We start from the raw sequence: 16519 nt of genomic DNA on the forward strand, positions 1-16519 counted from the left end.
GCAGTTAGGCCTTGAGAACTCTTTTAATTTAAAAATGTTCTGTAGTTTCTTGGCATTGATTCATGGACAAATGATTGTAAATATTTTCTGATTATACACAGCCGATAAAAGTGAAACATTTTTATTGCCAAATGAAATTCAGCAAACTTGTGCCGCAGGGAGAGAAGCGCCACACAAAGCCGCTGGCAGCCGACGGGCTAGAAACAGTCGCTGCTGGCGAGGGCCCAGAGGGGTGTTCTTCCCCTTTCCTGAACTCCCTGCATGCGGGGAAGCGGCTGTAGCGCCCGTCTCCTCCCAGGAAGTGCCGCACAGTGGTGCTCAGCCCAGGCCACGATGGCCTGCACAGGGCTGCCCACCCCCCAGTCTGCCCAGTCTTCACCCGCATGTTTGGGCTGGAATGGAATGAACTCATCCTTGACCTCTCTTGCCCCGGTGCCCACATCCCATCTGTACACACATCCTACTGGGCATGCTCTTCGGAGTTGTTCTGCATCTGACCACCGCTCATTGCCTTTCCACGACCACCTTGCCCCAAGCCGGTGCTGTCTGCCACCCGGACTGGGTCAGCAGTCTCCCTGCTGGTCTTTTTGTCATCTTCTCTATCCCCCCCTTTATTAAGGTGTAACCTATGTACCATAAAATTCACCCATTGTAAGTATGCAGTCTAGTGTAACTGTGTTTTAGGATATTTCTCCATCCATTCAATAATTCCCTTTCGCCAGCTTGTTGCTAATCCCTGCCCCTTCTCCCTGCACCTGGAAACCACATGTCTCTATCGCATGACTCTCTGGAGATTTCGTATGAATAGAATCAGACAATGGTCTTCTGGCTTCCCAAATTTAGCATTTTTTTTTTTTTTTGACAGGCAGAGTGGTCAGTGAGAGAGAGAGACAGAGAGAGAGAGAAAGGTCTTCCTTTGCCGTTGGTTCACCCTCCAATGGCCGCCGCGGCCAGCGCGCTGCAGCCGGCGCACCGCGCTGATCCGATGGCAGGAGCCAGGAGCCAGGTGCTTTTCCTGATCTCCCATGGGGTGCAGGGCCCAAGCACTTGGGCCATCCTCCACTGCACTCCCGGGCCACAGCAGAGAGCTGGCCTGGAAGAGGGGCAACCGGGACAGAATCCGGCGCCCCGACTGGGACTAGAACCCGGTGTGCCGGCGCTGTAAGGCGGAGGATTAGCCTAGTGAGCCGCGGCACCGGCTAGCATGTTTTTGAGACTCTTCATTCATATTGTAGCATGTGCAGAGTGAGGGAAGGGTCTAGGTTCATGGTTTTGGTTTTGTTGGATGTGGATATACAATTTTCTCAGTAATTTTTATTGAAAAGATTGTTCTTTCCCAATTGAATTATCTTGGCAACGTTGATGGAAAAACCAGTTGACCATAAATGTAAGGATTTATTTTTGGAATCTCAGTTCTGTTCCATTGCTCTGTTTGTCTCTCTTTGTGTTAAGTCTTGATTACCATGACTTAATAATAAGCTTTGAAATTGACACAATGTAAGTTCTCCAGCTTTGTCCTCCTTTTTCAACATTATTTTAGCTATTCTACATCTTTTGGATTTCCATGTACATATTAGGATTAACCTGACAATTTTTAAAAAATAAAAATAAGCTGAAATTTCAATAGGAATTTCATTCAATTTACCAATTGCATTTTGGGGAGAATTTCACCTTAGTAATAATAAGTTTTCCAGGGTTGGCATTTGGTGCAGCAGTTAGCTAAGTTGCTGCTTGGGAAGCCTACATCCTGTTTCCTGGTGCCTGCTTCAAGTCCCAGCTCCTCCACTTCCCATCCAGCTCCCTGCTAATGCACACCCGGGACACAGCAGGTGAGGGCTCAGGTACCTGGGTCCCTGCCACCCATGTGAGAGATCTGGATGGAACTCTGGGCTCCTGGCTTTGTCCTGCCCTAGTCCAGGCTGTTGTAGGTATTTTGGGGGAGTGAACTAGTAGATGGAAGATACCCCCCCTCCTTTCTGGCTTTCAAATAAAATCAAGAAAAAGCTTCCCAATCAATGAACATAAAATGTTTCTCCATTTATGTAAATCTTTAATTTTTCTTAGAAATGTTTTACAGTAATTGTCGCTCCCCCTCTTCGTGGAGGAACGACACAGGACCCTGCGTTGTTCTTTCGTCTGCTCGGCCCTCCCCGGGTTTGCTGCTGGTTCTTCCTGGGCTGGCTACCGTCCCTTCCACCTCCGTGGAAGGGCGGTTCCCCCTGCCACATTCCCCACTTCCGCAGGGGGAGCGGCACACCGCCGGCCGGCTCTCTCGGGGGCTGCACAGGTGTTCCTTCAGATAGATGTTCCTGGTGCATGTTGTCTCTCTCCTCCTTTATAGTCCTTTTCCGCCAATCCCAACTCTGCTACCCACACGCCGAGTACGCTGCTCTCCTCCAATCAGGAGCAGGTCCTACAGTTTATTGGTTGAACTGGAGGCAGCTGTGTAGAAGCTGTTTCTCCCTTCTCAGCGCCATATCGTGGGAGAGCAGATGCATAGAATAAGTCTTAATTCCAGTAACTTAGTCTAGTCCGAGTTGCTCCCCACAAGTAATGCTTTCATACAACCTGTTTCACTATTTCTACATTTCTAAGGAACTATTGTGGATGAAAGTAATTTCTCTCTTTACTGATTTAATGTTTATGTGATTTTCCTTATTCTACTTTTTATATAACTCTAAGTTACTTCTTTTAAATATCTTCAGTTATTTTACAGTCTGAAATGAATTTTCTGCATTTATTGTAAAAGGCAGAAAGAAGGGAGGCGAATGGTAATTCACTCTTCATTTTTCTGCTGATCTGATAACTCTGGCAACACAGTCAGAAAGGTGGGACTGAACTGTAGGCATCCAAGACATCTCTCTTGGCTAACTGTTCCCTGTCACGTTACTGTCTTCATATTCATTTTTGCAAATTCCAAACAAGGGCAAATTAGCACGTGCCTACTGGATGAATTTGGCCTGTGTCTCAGTAAAGCAAACCTGGCAACATGGAATGGGATTTAGAGCAAGCCAGACTGTAGTGTGAGCCGACTGCCTCCGCATTTGTCTGCATTTCAGTAGGCTGCCTGTTGGTGCAATTGACTCCACACTTCATAACCATTTTGGAAATGCCTTTTGATAGCACAGATTTTATTCATGGACTCTCAAACCAGATCACTAAAAGGTCACTCTCTCTGTGTTTCATGGTCACTGCTAAGGTTCTATAGTCAAGTCCAAATATTAGACACTTTTTTCTGCTCTATTTCATATTCATATATTTGCATTGTAAATAAGATTATAATTCCCCACACTGTTCAGGGACTATGTTAAAAAGGATAATGGCCATAAGAGAAAGCAGTAGAGAGTTCTGATCCTTTGACATATCACTTTACTGACTCAAATGTGAGCCTCCTTAAGATTCACCACAACTGGTTCATGCGGTCTCTTCCAAGTCATTCTACTCTTAACGCTCCCGCTCTTCCCTGTGACTTTGCATGCTGTTCTTCTACCCAGAGTCTCCACCCCTGCTGTTCCGCCTGTCCAGGAGCCTCAGGAACTCAATGCAGAGTCCATTATGTGCGGTCTTTGCTGACCCGACCACGATGTTGGGCAGTTGAGCCATTTGTTCTCTGTGCTATGCAGCACTGCAAATTGAATACGTTTTTCACATTGTTCTTGCTACCTAAAATTGCTTTGCCTGTTTGTGAAGATACAACTTCAGGAGCAGCCACAGTGGGCAGACAGCCTGGGAATGACACCCAACAGCTGGCGAATGACACCCAGCATCACTGCCAGTTGCATTGGCTGCTGACCTGGGTTTGCACAGATGAGCACTCGTAGAAATGCCTTGGGGGAGAAAACCTCCATCTAAGATGATTCGTTGAATCTAATTTCCACTCTTAGAATACTCTGTTGTTTTCTTTCTAGTTAAGTAATTTGAAGCGAGTTACCTTTGTAGATATCTCCGCCAACAAGTTTTCCAGCGTCCCGATCTGTGTCCTGCGGATGGCTAATTTGCAGTGGTTTGATATCAGCAACAACAACCTGAATGACCTGCCACAAGACATAGACAGGTAGCTACCTGCGTTCTGAAGGTGAGGGGTATGGATACGTCACTGGTGCCTTACACACGGTTCACATTGTCCCATAATCAAGGGACAGTTCTTGGAAAGCAACTAATTCTCCAGAGTTGATTGTTTCCAAGGATTTACAGAATAAGACCGTCTCCAAGCTGCATCCCACAGACACTGTACATGTCTCTATGCAACTCGTACCTGTCTTCATTGTTTCCATGAATGAATTTGCTTCATACTCTGCCAGAATGGCTCTATTAACTTTCCTTTATCCTGCAGAAGCAGAAAAATATATTTATTACATGTAAGATAGAAACCTATCACTTTCTGCTTGGAATATCAGTTCCATTTAGTGATTGATCACACACTTGTGCTGTTTATCAAGAAAACTGATATGGTTAGTAAGGTTTTGAACTATGTCATTGTTGCTATTTAATTTTAAAACCAGTTATACTGAATCACGCATGACTGGTTGACTTATTCAATCATCCTACCAGTGTTAGGAGAATTAGGTTCTTGGATGACAGGCCTGGAGAGTGGGCTGGGTTTAAAGTGGTCAACAAAACACAATCTCTGACTTTCTGGAATCCACCATTTTCTTGATCAAGGGAGGGTGAACCAATGGCAAAGGAAGACCTTTCTCTCTGTCTCTTTCTCTCACTGTCCACTCTGCCTGTCAAAAAAAAAAAAAAAAAAAAAAAAAAAAAAAAAAAGAGTGCAAGTAAAGCTGTTGAGACACAGAGGTCAGCGTGGCTTAGGCCTGAATACCGCGTCGTACGGCGCTCCTCTACCCCAGTAGTGTGGCGTTTGTCCATGCTTTCTGGGTTTATGAGAGTAAGTGGGAATTATTTTAATTTAACCATCAGGAAACTACGCAATGTTTGTGGGATTAGGCATTTTGCAAATGGCCATTAGCAAAGCCTGCAGGAAGGGGTCACGAATTAGGCTACAGTGGAAAGCGGAACATTTCGCTCATTTCCTTTTCACTGTGCAGTTTTCTCTGTGTTTTCAAGTGGGAAAACATAATAGGTAAAGAATCACTGTGCTCCCAAAACACAGAAGGGAATATGGTGCCAACAGTTGATTAGTCTCATTGCAACTCCGAAATGCCAGAGACGCGAGGGAGGGCGTCTCCTCCTCACGGCCGCTGCTGTGCAGTTTGCTGGTTCTGCTGTTACGTATGTCTTTGACTCTCAGTGAAGTCATTAAAAGCTAAAAACGAAACAAAACAAAAAATGGCATCACCCGGCCTGCATTTATTTAAAATAAAGTAAGAAAGTTTGTTGTCATCAAGGTCATTGCCTACTGACTGAGCAGGACTCTCCCGTGAGAAGCCACTCGTGATTCGTGTTGGTTTTCTCAGCGTGAAGCCATCTTTGTGTTTTGACCCTGTTCCTCTTCTTAGGCTGGAAGAACTGCAGAGCTTTCTCTTGTATAAAAACAAGCTGACCTATCTCCCGTACGCCTTGCTTAACCTAAAGAAGCTCGCCTTGATAGTCGTCAGTGGGGACCATTTGGTGGAGGTTCCAACTGCTCTTTGTGACTCGTCCACACCATTAAAGTGAGTAGACCCGGCGGAGACCCAGTCTGGCACCGGTCAGGAGCGAGGCACCTGTCTCATAACCAGATCACGTGATTCTTGCGCCCTGAGAACCTGGTCGAAGTTCATGGACATTCTGGCAACTCTTTAGGGGATTTTGAAGTTTGGGGCCAATGGCATGGGCGCTGAAGCTTGGAGGACTTGTGGACGGCAGCTGCCCACTGGTGGCCTGCGTAGCAGGCGCATGCCTGGGCCCCTATGTGTTCTCGAGCAGTCCCACGGCTGCTGGCCTGGTGGGCCCACTGTTACTAAGTGAACCCTCTCCCTTCCCTCGGATTTCTTAAATGCACCTGTGAACTGCTCCATGCTTAGAAAATCCACTCATGGCAATGTGGCACAGACAGCCGCCAATCTGCATGAGAAATGAGATCACTTTTCTCTGCCAGGCGAGTGACATTGAAAAGCTCCAGCTCTAGTCTCCCCTAAAATAGCTCCCAGGCAGCGGGTGCTGGCTCCCTGGTAGCACATTGTCGCTCCCCCTCTTTGTAGAGGAACGACACAGGACCCTGCCTAGGCTTCATATCCGAGTCACGGCACCATTATGTCACTCCCCGTCTTCGTGGAGGAGCAACACAAGACCCTGCGCTGTTCTTTCGTCTGCTCGGCCCTCCCCGGGTTTGCTGCTGGTTCTTCCCGGGTTGGCTACTATCCCTTCCACCTCCGTGGAAGGGCAGTTCCCCCTGGCCGCATTCCCCACTTCCGCAGGGGAGCGGCACACCGCCGGCCGGCTCTTCTCGGGGGCTGCACGGGTTCCCTTAGATGTTCCCCATAGATGTTCCTGGTGCATGCCGTCTCTCTCCTCCTTTATAGTCCTCCTCCGCCAATCCTAACTCGGCTGCCCACACGCCGAGTACGCTGCTCTCCTCCAATCAGGAGCAAGTCCTACAGTTTATTAGCTGAACTGGAGGCAGCTGTGCGGAAGCTGTTTACTTCTCTCCCAGCGCCATATTGTGGGAGAGCAGATGCACAGAATAAGTCCTAATTCCAGTAACTCAGTCTAGTCCGGATTGCTCCCCACAGCACATCCTGCCAGAATATGGGGCTTTGGGGCTTCTCCCATCGCCTCTACCTTGAGAGCATTTGGGGCTGTTTGCAGTGTTGTACCTGAGCGAGTGTAAACAAAGGAGCACCACACATTGATAAAATTTGATGGTCCTTTATTGCCAGCGGTGGAGAGTGGGCTCATGCCCTAAAGAACTCTCGACCCTAAAGCCCAAAGCAACAGGGTTTGTAAAGGCAAAAACCACAAAATCGGGAGGGGAATTCATGGTTGCTAGGAACAGGGGGAATACATGGTTACTGGGGTCAAGCTGACCTAAAACCTATGCGAAACTAGTATCAATTATAATCTTGACAATACCAGTTACAATCTTAACAATTCCAATTATAATCTTGACATTAATCCAGGTATTGGTTTTAATCATATGTAGGACATAGACAAATTAGATTTTTATCATTAACCCACGTGCAGCCTATCCACTTCCAAGCTTGAGCGATCATGCTAGGGGGTTTCTATGCTCCGCCATGAGTGATGTAGTGAACTGCTATTGTCCAACTGTTCTAGATCATAGTTTGAGACCAGAGTCTCACGGCGCGGGGGGCGCCTTCCCAGAATGGAGTCTCAAGTGCTCCAAAATGGAGTCTACTGTCAAGGTGGTACTTCATTAGCAGTGTGGGGTCTCTCTGGAATCTTCCCAGGAGGCTGCTTTAGCAAGGGCCGACTTTTCTCTGCATAGCATCTGCTTGTCAGCAGTTGCTGGGTAAAACCACCGTGGAGGGACTGACTGTCTTGGTCTCCCACATGGGTGCAGGGACCCACACGCTTGGGCCATGTTCCACTGCTTTCCTAGGCACATTAGAGGGAGTTAGATTGGAAACAGGGCAGCCAGGACTCGAACTAGTGCGCATTTGGGATGTCAGTGTTGTACACGGTGGCTTAACCTGCTCTGCCCCAGTGCTGGCCCTGAAAGGTTGACTTCTTAGGTGAGGAATTTTGCAATTAAAAATGCCCAGGTGAAAATGTGGTGTTTTCTGTACTTTCTTAAACAGGTATGTAAGCCTGATGGACAATCCTATTGAAAAGACCCAATGTCAAGAAGGTGATGAAGTGCTGGAGACCGAACGGGATCGCCAGCATTTTGATAAGGAATTTATGAAAGCTTATATTGAAGATCTGAAAGAAAGAGGTGGGTAACTCGTATTTGAAATTATTTAACACAGTATGGAGAATTCCACTCACTTATGCAACAAAAGGGAACTGGTTAGGGGGGCAGGTTACTCTGTAAATTATTTGTCCATTCACTCTCCAAAAAAGCAGAAATGACACATTTCCTTCAAATATCAAATTTTCCTGGTACACTTGAATGCTTGCTGTATCATCAATTATTTGGCCGAGAGGTTGGGAAAATGAATTTTAAAAAGTTGAAATTGTGTTACTGGGCATGAGTTTTTTTTTTTTTTTTTTAAACTAAAGCATATCAACAAAATAGTATTCTAAGTTAATGGGAAAATTAGATTCCATTTCAAAATTCCATTTAAATTCAACTTTTGGAAACATAATCTCATATAAAACAAGGAACATCTACAGATCAGTGAGTAGGCCCATTTAGTTTGGGTTTTTTGAGAACTTTTTTTTTTTTTGAGAACCGTTGGCTGTGAAGGGACAGGGAGGGGCAGTACCCAGTGCCAGGAGCGAGGCTGAGAGGTTTACTTAGGAGGATCCTGCTTACTTAGGATTTGCCCAGGCTTCTCAGCTAAACCGAAGTCCTTCCCACTGCCTCCCTGCTGCCTGCACTCCCAGGTTCTTGACCGTCTCTTCGTACTTTATCAGCTGTAGGTTGCATAGCTTCCAAGATCTTGATACAGCGGTGTGAGCTGGTTGGAAAGATTGCGGAAGAATGAGAATTAATGATCCTGTCTTAGATCTAAACATTGCTGAAGCTTGCCTCTGTGTTTGTAATGGTTGACTTGATGGTAATGACTCATTTATAACCATACATTAATTTGCATTTACCACACAATGATTTGTGTACTGACATAGGCCGTAGCTTGTAGCTACACGTCCTGATGAAATGATGAATGACTGGATATATTTGTTCATTCTGTTGCAGAATCTGTTCCCAGCTATACCACCAAGGTATCTTTCAGCCTTCAGCTTTGACATCACCCATGAGAAGACTGCAGAATCTCGCACCCTGTGGAGTTTCAAATCTTCGAGTCTGGGTGATGCCGTTCAGCACTACTGGCTTGTGTTTAAAGACAAAGTCTAGAAACTGCTGTCACAGCTGTCAAGTTTCAGATGGATGAATCTCTCCATGAGCTGGAAAATCGATAATTGATTTATATGTTGATGTTTATAGACTCATTTGCATATTCATGTTTCCAAATAATGCACATTCAATATTTTAGAAAATATATTTTTAAGATTTATAACTTAAAGACCAAATTCTGAACTGGAATGTGTTGTTTTTTAGGAAGCAAGGGATAAAAGTGCTGTGAGAAGAGCATTTATGTTGGAATAGTCAGATGAAACATTGTAATTTTGAAACAATTTTAATGCATTATTTCTCTGAGAAATAATTGTACAAATGGCTATTTCCATATGTTTTAAATGATCGTTTGGGAAATGTTGGCTCTTGGGAGAGACTTCAGTTATCATCTGGGCCTTGCAGGTAGAACTGGCGTCACGTGGAGTGTAGGTGGCCCTAGTTGAGCAGGCATGGGCCTGGCTGACTGTGGGAAGTGTGGGATAGCATGCCTGGATGGTCATCTTGCCATCCCAGACCCCACCTCAGAGTAAAGACAGTGTCCTTAGGGCTCTCTCCCCAAAGGTGGCCCTGTGTGACAAGGGGGATGACTTCACACTGACAGGGAGACCCCAGCAAGGCTCCCCTGTGGGCACCACCAGAGTCTGTGACCCTAGCAAAGATGCTACGGGCCAAAGGGGGCCTCGTGGCTGTTTTAGATTGGCAAGGGAGGGGTTCATTACAAGTCTTTGACGCCTACATTGCATCACAGGATGTGTGGAATTTGTACAAAGTCTCTATTTTTATACTATTCTGTTGTGCTAAAACACTCAAAAACAGGACGTGGCTTAGTGGCTTAGGGTCTTTTTTTTTTTACAGATTTATCTATTTTTTTAAAGGTAGAGTGACAGAGAGAGAGAGGGAGAGATAAAGATCTTCTATCCACTAGTTCACACTCGAAATGGCTTCAGCTGCTGGGGCTGGGCCAAGCCGAAGCCAGGAGCCAGAAACTCCATCAGGGTCTCACACGCAGGTGCAGGGGCCCAAGCACTAGGGCCATCTTCCACTGCTTTCCCAGGCCATTAGCAGGGAGTTGGACGGGAAGTGGAGCAGCTGGGACTCAAACCAGTGCTGGTATATGGGATGCCATCGTTGCAAATGGTGGCTTACTGTTTTCAAGATAAGCTTAGAGGAGTAGCTTCTGTGACTAAGTAGGGGGATATATGTAAATTCGTGTAAAGGTGTGCGGATTCTCCTCTGTGGTCCAGCCCAGTGCCAACCAGTAGAGCTCTCTGCAGTGAAGGAGACGCTGGACCTGCATTGTGCAGTGCAGTAACTGCCAGGCATGCGAGCTTCTTGAGCTCTGAGCAGTGACTGGTGTGACTCAAGAATTAAATTTCATGCATGATGGGGTCTGAGTAGCCACATGGGATCTAGCCAGTCGGGGTTTGGGGACGTTAAGCTGGTGTTTGAAATGGGGATTTTAATTTTCTTTCATCTTAAGAGCAGGTCGGTCTTCAGGGCTCACGTTTAGAAAGGGTCACAGTGACACTGTTTTGTCTCTGAGGGCTCAGCCCTGGGCTCAGAGGTTTAAGTGCTGCAGGTGTGAGGCAGGCAGAGGCGTCTGAAACCCCGAGGGACAGCTCTAGGGCACTGCTTCGCTGAGAAGCAGGTCAACAGAGGAACCTAGAGCGACGAGAAATCGGTCACTTTAACTGAACCTTAAGTGAACTGTAGGTTTATTTTAAGACTTAAAAATGCAATTTAGATTATGAGTTGTACTCCTTGGTTGATTCTGGACTTTGATTTCATGCCAAGGTCCATGTTATAGGTAGCCAAATGGAAACTATATTTGAAAGGGGGAAGGGGAAACTTTCACACAAATAGACTGTCTGTAATTTATGTACATTTTATTTCAGTAAAAGCAATCGTATGTAAAAGCCTTGTCTTCATGTCATACATAAAAAAGTGAAAATATATTATACATATATGTATTACATATGTAATGTATTACATACAAATATATTTGAACATGTTTGTAGAGACACTATTAAACTTATTCATATTAATATAAAAATACAAAAGATTCTACAGAATGTTCATCTTTGTGGAAATATCCTATTTGAAAATTTAGATGATGTTTACAGATTAATACATACTTTACAAAAGTTATTTACATAGAACATTATCTATGAACATTAATATGAGTGGAAGAATATTCTTAGAATATTCTTCTTAGAAGAGAAACATCCTGGTTCTGCAAATGTGTTTATTACCTGTTGTTTTACACTGGAAGTTTAGGGAGAACAGATTTCTTTTCCCACCCACTACTAGGTTCGTGACTGAGGCGCCCATCACAGAAGACAGATAACAAGAGAAAAGCACGTAAACGTGTTTAATGTGTGTTGTATGTGACTTGGCAGTTTTCAGAGATGAAGGAACAGATAAAGCTTATGCCAGAGTGCTGAAGAAGTGGCTGGTGTCCAAGACACAGTGAGGACCAAAGGGCAGGTCTGATGGTAATGAACTTGGGGTACCTCTCAGTCCAGGTTTTCCTTGGCCGTCTCTCTCTTTCCTAGGAAGGATGTTCCTCTTCGTCCCTGCGTCTCTCTGAAATAAGCCAAGGTTTAGCAGTGTGACAAATGGAATCAAACTCTGTGTTCCTGGGAGTCGTCTTTTGCTCCCAGGCACCCAGGTGAGCTCCCCTACGCTGTTCCACACGGCCATCACGGATTCCTCCTCAACCCTGTGCCTTCTGTGGCGTGCGTGCTGCCGTCAGTGCCCTTCTGTGGGTGCAGTGGTTAAGGCGTGGCCGCTTCGCTGCTGCCCGTTAGGCGTAGGGAGCTGTGGGCACGCGCAGCCGGGCCCTTGTGCAGACACACCAGTGTCAGAGTGGGGCTGCCGTCCCCACCTCCTCAGCCGCGTGCGGGCCTTTCCCTCGCTCCTCGCCCTCGCCAGCACTCAGTCTGGTCCTCCTTCCGCACTCAGCCTTTCTGGGGGCGCGCGCGAGGCTCAGGCTTCCCTGACTACAGTGGAGACGGAGCGTCCTTTTGCAATGCTGATTGACACGGAGCTTTTCTTGAACCCCTTTTGGAAAGCTTTTGATCAGACTTTTCCTCCTATCTCTTCTCTATTGCTTTGTTGGAATTTTTAAGATAGTTTTCATACTGGCTCTACTGTATGAGTGACTTGCAACCTGTCTTTCTACTTTGGAGACTCTCTAACAATGAATTTGAAAACCTGGAGACAAAGAACAGCTTCCTAAAGTTCTAGAACTTATTGGAGAAGAGTTAATGTCTGAACAATCCTCTGCTTCTTCAAGAAAACCATAAAAACTGGCACTAGGTTGTGTGGACTGCGTTGTAGTCTAGGCTCTACAAAGCATTCAAGGAACAGAAAATTCCTTTTCCTCCACTATGTATCATAGAAATGAAAGTCACTCTTAATCATTTGTTTTATTAGGCTCGTATAAACTTAATTCTAAAAGCAGTCAAGAAGAAAAATTATAAGCCAATATCACCTAGCAAATTACTAAACAAGACAAAACAACTTAGCAAGATGAGTCTAGCCATATATTTTAAGATATATTTTGACCAGCCGGTGCCGTGGCTCACTAGGCTAATCTGCCGCCTGTGGCGCTGGCACCCCGGATTCTAGTCCTGGTTGGGGCACCAGATTCTGTCCTGGTTGCTCCTCTTCCAGTCCAGCTCTCTGCTGTGGCCCGGGAAGGCAGTGGAGGATGGCCCAAGTGCTTGGGCCCTGCATCCGCATGGGAGACCAGGATAAGTACCTGGCTCCTGGCTTCGGATCAGTGTGGTGCGCTGGCCGCGGCGGCCACTGGAGGGTGAACCAACGGCAAAGGGAGACCTTTCTCTCTGTCTCTCTCTCTCTCACTGTCCACTCTGCCTGTCAAAAAAAAAAAAAAAAAAAAAAAAAAAAAAGACCAAGTTAAATTTTTAGCCTTTCCAGGGAGCTTGTAAGGAATGTAAGGACGTTTCGACAGGAGGAACTGTATTCTTGTAATTCCCCACACCAAACTATAATCTCGAAAATGTTGGGAAATCAAAGGCTTTCAGTCAAATCAAAGGCTGTGGAAGGCCGGAAGCAAACCAACCAACCTCCCAAAGACCAGACAGTCTCAAAATAGAAGGGAATTACCTAGTCTGATAAGGAGTTTCTAATAAAAACCCTCAGCAAAATGACAAAATAATGCAGGAGGGGAAATGGAATCTCACCCTCTAAAAGCAGAGATCCAACAAGGGTAGCCCGTCACTGAGCTGCTCAGCCTTGCAATGAGAGGTTTTAGCAGCCAATGGGGTGTTCTGAAAAGGTTACGGAGACTGGGAAAAGAGAACATACACATACAATCATAGAAACCCAAAGAACCCAGGAGAGATGGTGAGAATTAATACAAGATCCGTAAGCTCTCCGGATATGAGCCGCAGCCACCGAAGCCATGTGCATTCGTACAAACCAGCAACAGTCGGAAAATGAAAAGCAGGAAGAATGCTGATAAAAGCAGTCACAATAACTAGGTCCCCCCCCCCCACTCCAGTGCACGCGGGAAGTGGCAGGGGGGCCCCTTCCTCCTACAATGTCCCTCGAGCACCCCCTACCGAGAAAGCTAATCCTGCTTTTCCCTGTGTAACTCTCCCTGAACTCGATGGTGCTTGTTGAGAAATTAAATCCTTCCACTTGTGCCGAGTCACAGGACGCGCGCAAGCCCTCTGCACACCACAGCAAGCCTGCGGGGCTGAGGCACCTCCTCAACCTGTTCCTTTGAGGCCCATCACCCTCCTGGGAAGCAATTTGGGCCCTCTGCCCCGCCCCCACCCCCTAGCCTTGACCTGTCATCTTAGCATCCTTGTGACTGGCATGTAGACGGCACCCCCCTTGCTGCCACAGAACTCCACGCTGTGGAGTTCCTTCCCCTCCAGCCTTCCTTCCTGCCTCCACCCCCAGGCTTCCCACATGGGAGTGCCGAGGCACCCTCACTTCTGTTCACTCTTGCTCCCCAGTGCATGGTACCTTCCAGCAGGTACCTGGGCCCGAAGCCCAGCCGGCACCAGGCAGAACAAGGCCTGGGGTGCAGCCAGCTGACCTTGTCATTGCCATCGGTCGCCTGCCTGTGGCTCGGCACCCCGAGCTCCCTGATCCCCGAAACTGTAGCTGGTGCCCTGGACTGCGGTCAGACTGGATTCAGGATTTGATCACCAGAACGAAAGGAAGAAAGCTCGCTCGCCTGGGTGCTGTCACGTTCTGGAGGGGTCGGTGGGCAAGCAAGCAGAGGACGGCAGCTGGGGGCCTGCTTCCTGGGACCCTTTCTCCAGGAGTTGGGATGAGACGGAGCGGCGCCAGCTGGGAGAGTTTGGTGTGATTTTCCCTTAGTCCCCCTGCGGGCACCTCTGATGCGCCTGCTTCAGCAACCACAGCTGAGTTTGATCAGCAGTGATAACGGAGGCTTAGATCATGCGGGCTTAGCTCCAATGCGGGAGGAGGGCGGGCTTTGGCAGAGCATTCTGGGACAGAACATTCTGGAGCCTTGGCACGGCCCTCCCAGCAGTGACAGGCGAATTTCCAGGGTAAGAGAAGGAAGCATCAGCCCTGGGGGACCCGTGGCTGTCTGGGGGACACCCTGGCTTCACTCTTTGCTGGAGCCTCAGTCCCCCGGATCTGTGAGATGGGCATGAGGGACACAGGACCTCACGGGGTAGCCAACTCACAGGGGTGGCTCAGGAAGCAGCCCCGTTGCTTGCTTCCTTCTCCAGCTCACATGCCTATCCCCTGTGCCTTGCGTAGCCACGACTATTGTCCGTGAACTCCCAGCCGGCTCTTCCCCGCTCTGGCGTCTCCTTTGTAGCCTTTGGCAGGTGCTGGCATTTAAGAGAGAAGGTCGGGCTCCAAAGAAAGCTTTGCTCTGGGTGTTCCGGGTCCTCCCAAACTCAGAGGGCAGCTCTGGGGCAGTGCGGGGAAATTCACAAGGCCAAAGTCATCTTACGCCTTCCTGCTGGCGGCTCTGAAGAACAAATCTACGAAGGGTTTTGAAAAAGGTCATGGAAGGCCGGTGCCGCGGCTCACTAGGCTAATCCTCCGCCTTGCAGCGCCGGCACATTGGGTTCTAGTCCCGGTCGGGGTGCCGGATTCTGTCCCGGTTGCCCCTCTTCCAGGCCAGCTCTCTGCTGTGGCCCGGGAGTGCAGTGGAGGATGGCCCAAGTGCTTGGGCCCTGCACCCGCATGGGAGACCAGGATAAGTACCTGGCTCCTGCCATCGGATCAGCGCGGTGCGCTGGCCGCGGCGGCCATTGGAGGGTGAACCAACGGAAAAAAGGAAGACCTTTCTCTCTGTCTCTCTCTCTCTCACTGTCCACTCTGCCTGTCAAAAAAAAAAAGTTTATTTTTGCAGGAAAAGTTTGAAACCCATACATAGTATTTTCATAATAGGCATTTCCCACCAACGGAGACAGTCCCTAGCCCCCACCGCCACACCTGGAAATATACATATTAATATCCATTGGATGAATGATCACAAAACAAACACTCCCCCATCATCACCACCAAGTTAAGACTTGAAAACACCACCAGCCCCCAAAGCCCCACTCTTGCCAAAGTTAACATTGGCCTAACTTCGTAACATCCCAGGTGCTCCTCTGATCCGCTCCTGAGCCTCGTAGCGAGTCCACAGGTACCAGGTGTTCTGCTGTGTCTGATTGCTTTCGCTCACCCCTTTTTATACCTGCGAGGTTCACCATGCAGTCGTGGGGAGCAGCAGTCCGCGCATTCCCACTTAGGGAGTGATAACTGATGCGTGGCACTGCCCTCGGACACTGGGGACGTCTATGGGCAATGCTTCCGTGGATATTCCTGTTGATGCTTGCGGCGCACACAGTCCTGCTGAGCGTCTGCCTCGGGGAGTGTTTTTCTGGGTTGCAGGTTGTGCTGAGCTGGCTGTGGACTCGTCGGGGACCCCACATTTTGTCCCACTCTGATCCTTCTTGCCTTGCGTTCCTGTGGCTCTGGAGTTTACTCATCTCTGCTGTGCCTGCGAGGTGGGGATTTAGATAGTGATGCGATACCGCTCCTTTCCTTCCTACTCCCAACTCAGTGCCGTCCACCTGCATCGGTCGCTTTACCGTAAGGGGAAATTCTACGCCATGGAAATTGGCAAATGCTACCAACTGGGTCTTAAGACATTGTTTGTTTGTTGATTGTTAAGGAAGTGATAGAGCAAATGTTAGTCTTGTAGAGTAAACTTGTAAATGTGTTGACTGCAGCTGTGACATCGTGACTTCGCATAGAGTATTGAGAAAGCAATTCCTAGCATGGGAGAGCTATTATCTTTGTGTTTTAAAGGCTACACAAAAAATTTATTTTTTATTTATTTGAAAGGCAGAGCAACAGAGAGAGGGAGAGAGAGGGGGAAAGAGGAGGAAGAGAGGGGGAGAGAGGGGGAGAGAGGGGGAGAGAGAGAGAGATCTTCCATTTGGCGCTTCACTCCCGAAATGCTTGCAATAGCTGGGGCTGGGCCAAGCGCAAGCCAGGAGCCAGGAGCTCCTGCAGGTCTCCCATGTGGGTGGCAGGGACTCCGGGACTTGAGCTGTTACCTTCTGCCTCCCAGGATGT

The 16519-nt window shown here is 47.8% G+C and overlaps 1 protein-coding gene across 2 annotated transcripts in view; it reads left to right on the plus strand.

Annotated features, from left to right (window-relative positions):
* The window catches only part of LRRC2 (leucine rich repeat containing 2), a 28798-nt gene extending 17815 nt beyond the window's left edge, over nt 1-10983 (plus strand). For both annotated transcript variants that reach the window (XM_002713304.6, XM_089306413.1), the window contains exons 6-9: nt 3909-4054; nt 5460-5615; nt 7704-7840; nt 8765-10983. In XM_002713304.6, coding sequence (XP_002713350.1) covers nt 3909-4054; nt 5460-5615; nt 7704-7840; nt 8765-8814 — 489 coding nt within the window. In that variant the 3' untranslated portion in view covers nt 8815-10983. The remainder of the gene's footprint in view (nt 1-3908; nt 4055-5459; nt 5616-7703; nt 7841-8764) is intronic.
* Nucleotides 10984-16519: the final 5536 nt, after the last annotated feature.

Source organism: Oryctolagus cuniculus, chromosome 10, assembly GCF_051225735.1.
Source record: "Oryctolagus cuniculus isolate XC-2025 breed Fujian yellow rabbit chromosome 10, ASM5122573v1, whole genome shotgun sequence".
In the NCBI taxonomy this organism is placed as follows: Eukaryota; Metazoa; Chordata; class Mammalia; order Lagomorpha; family Leporidae; genus Oryctolagus; species Oryctolagus cuniculus.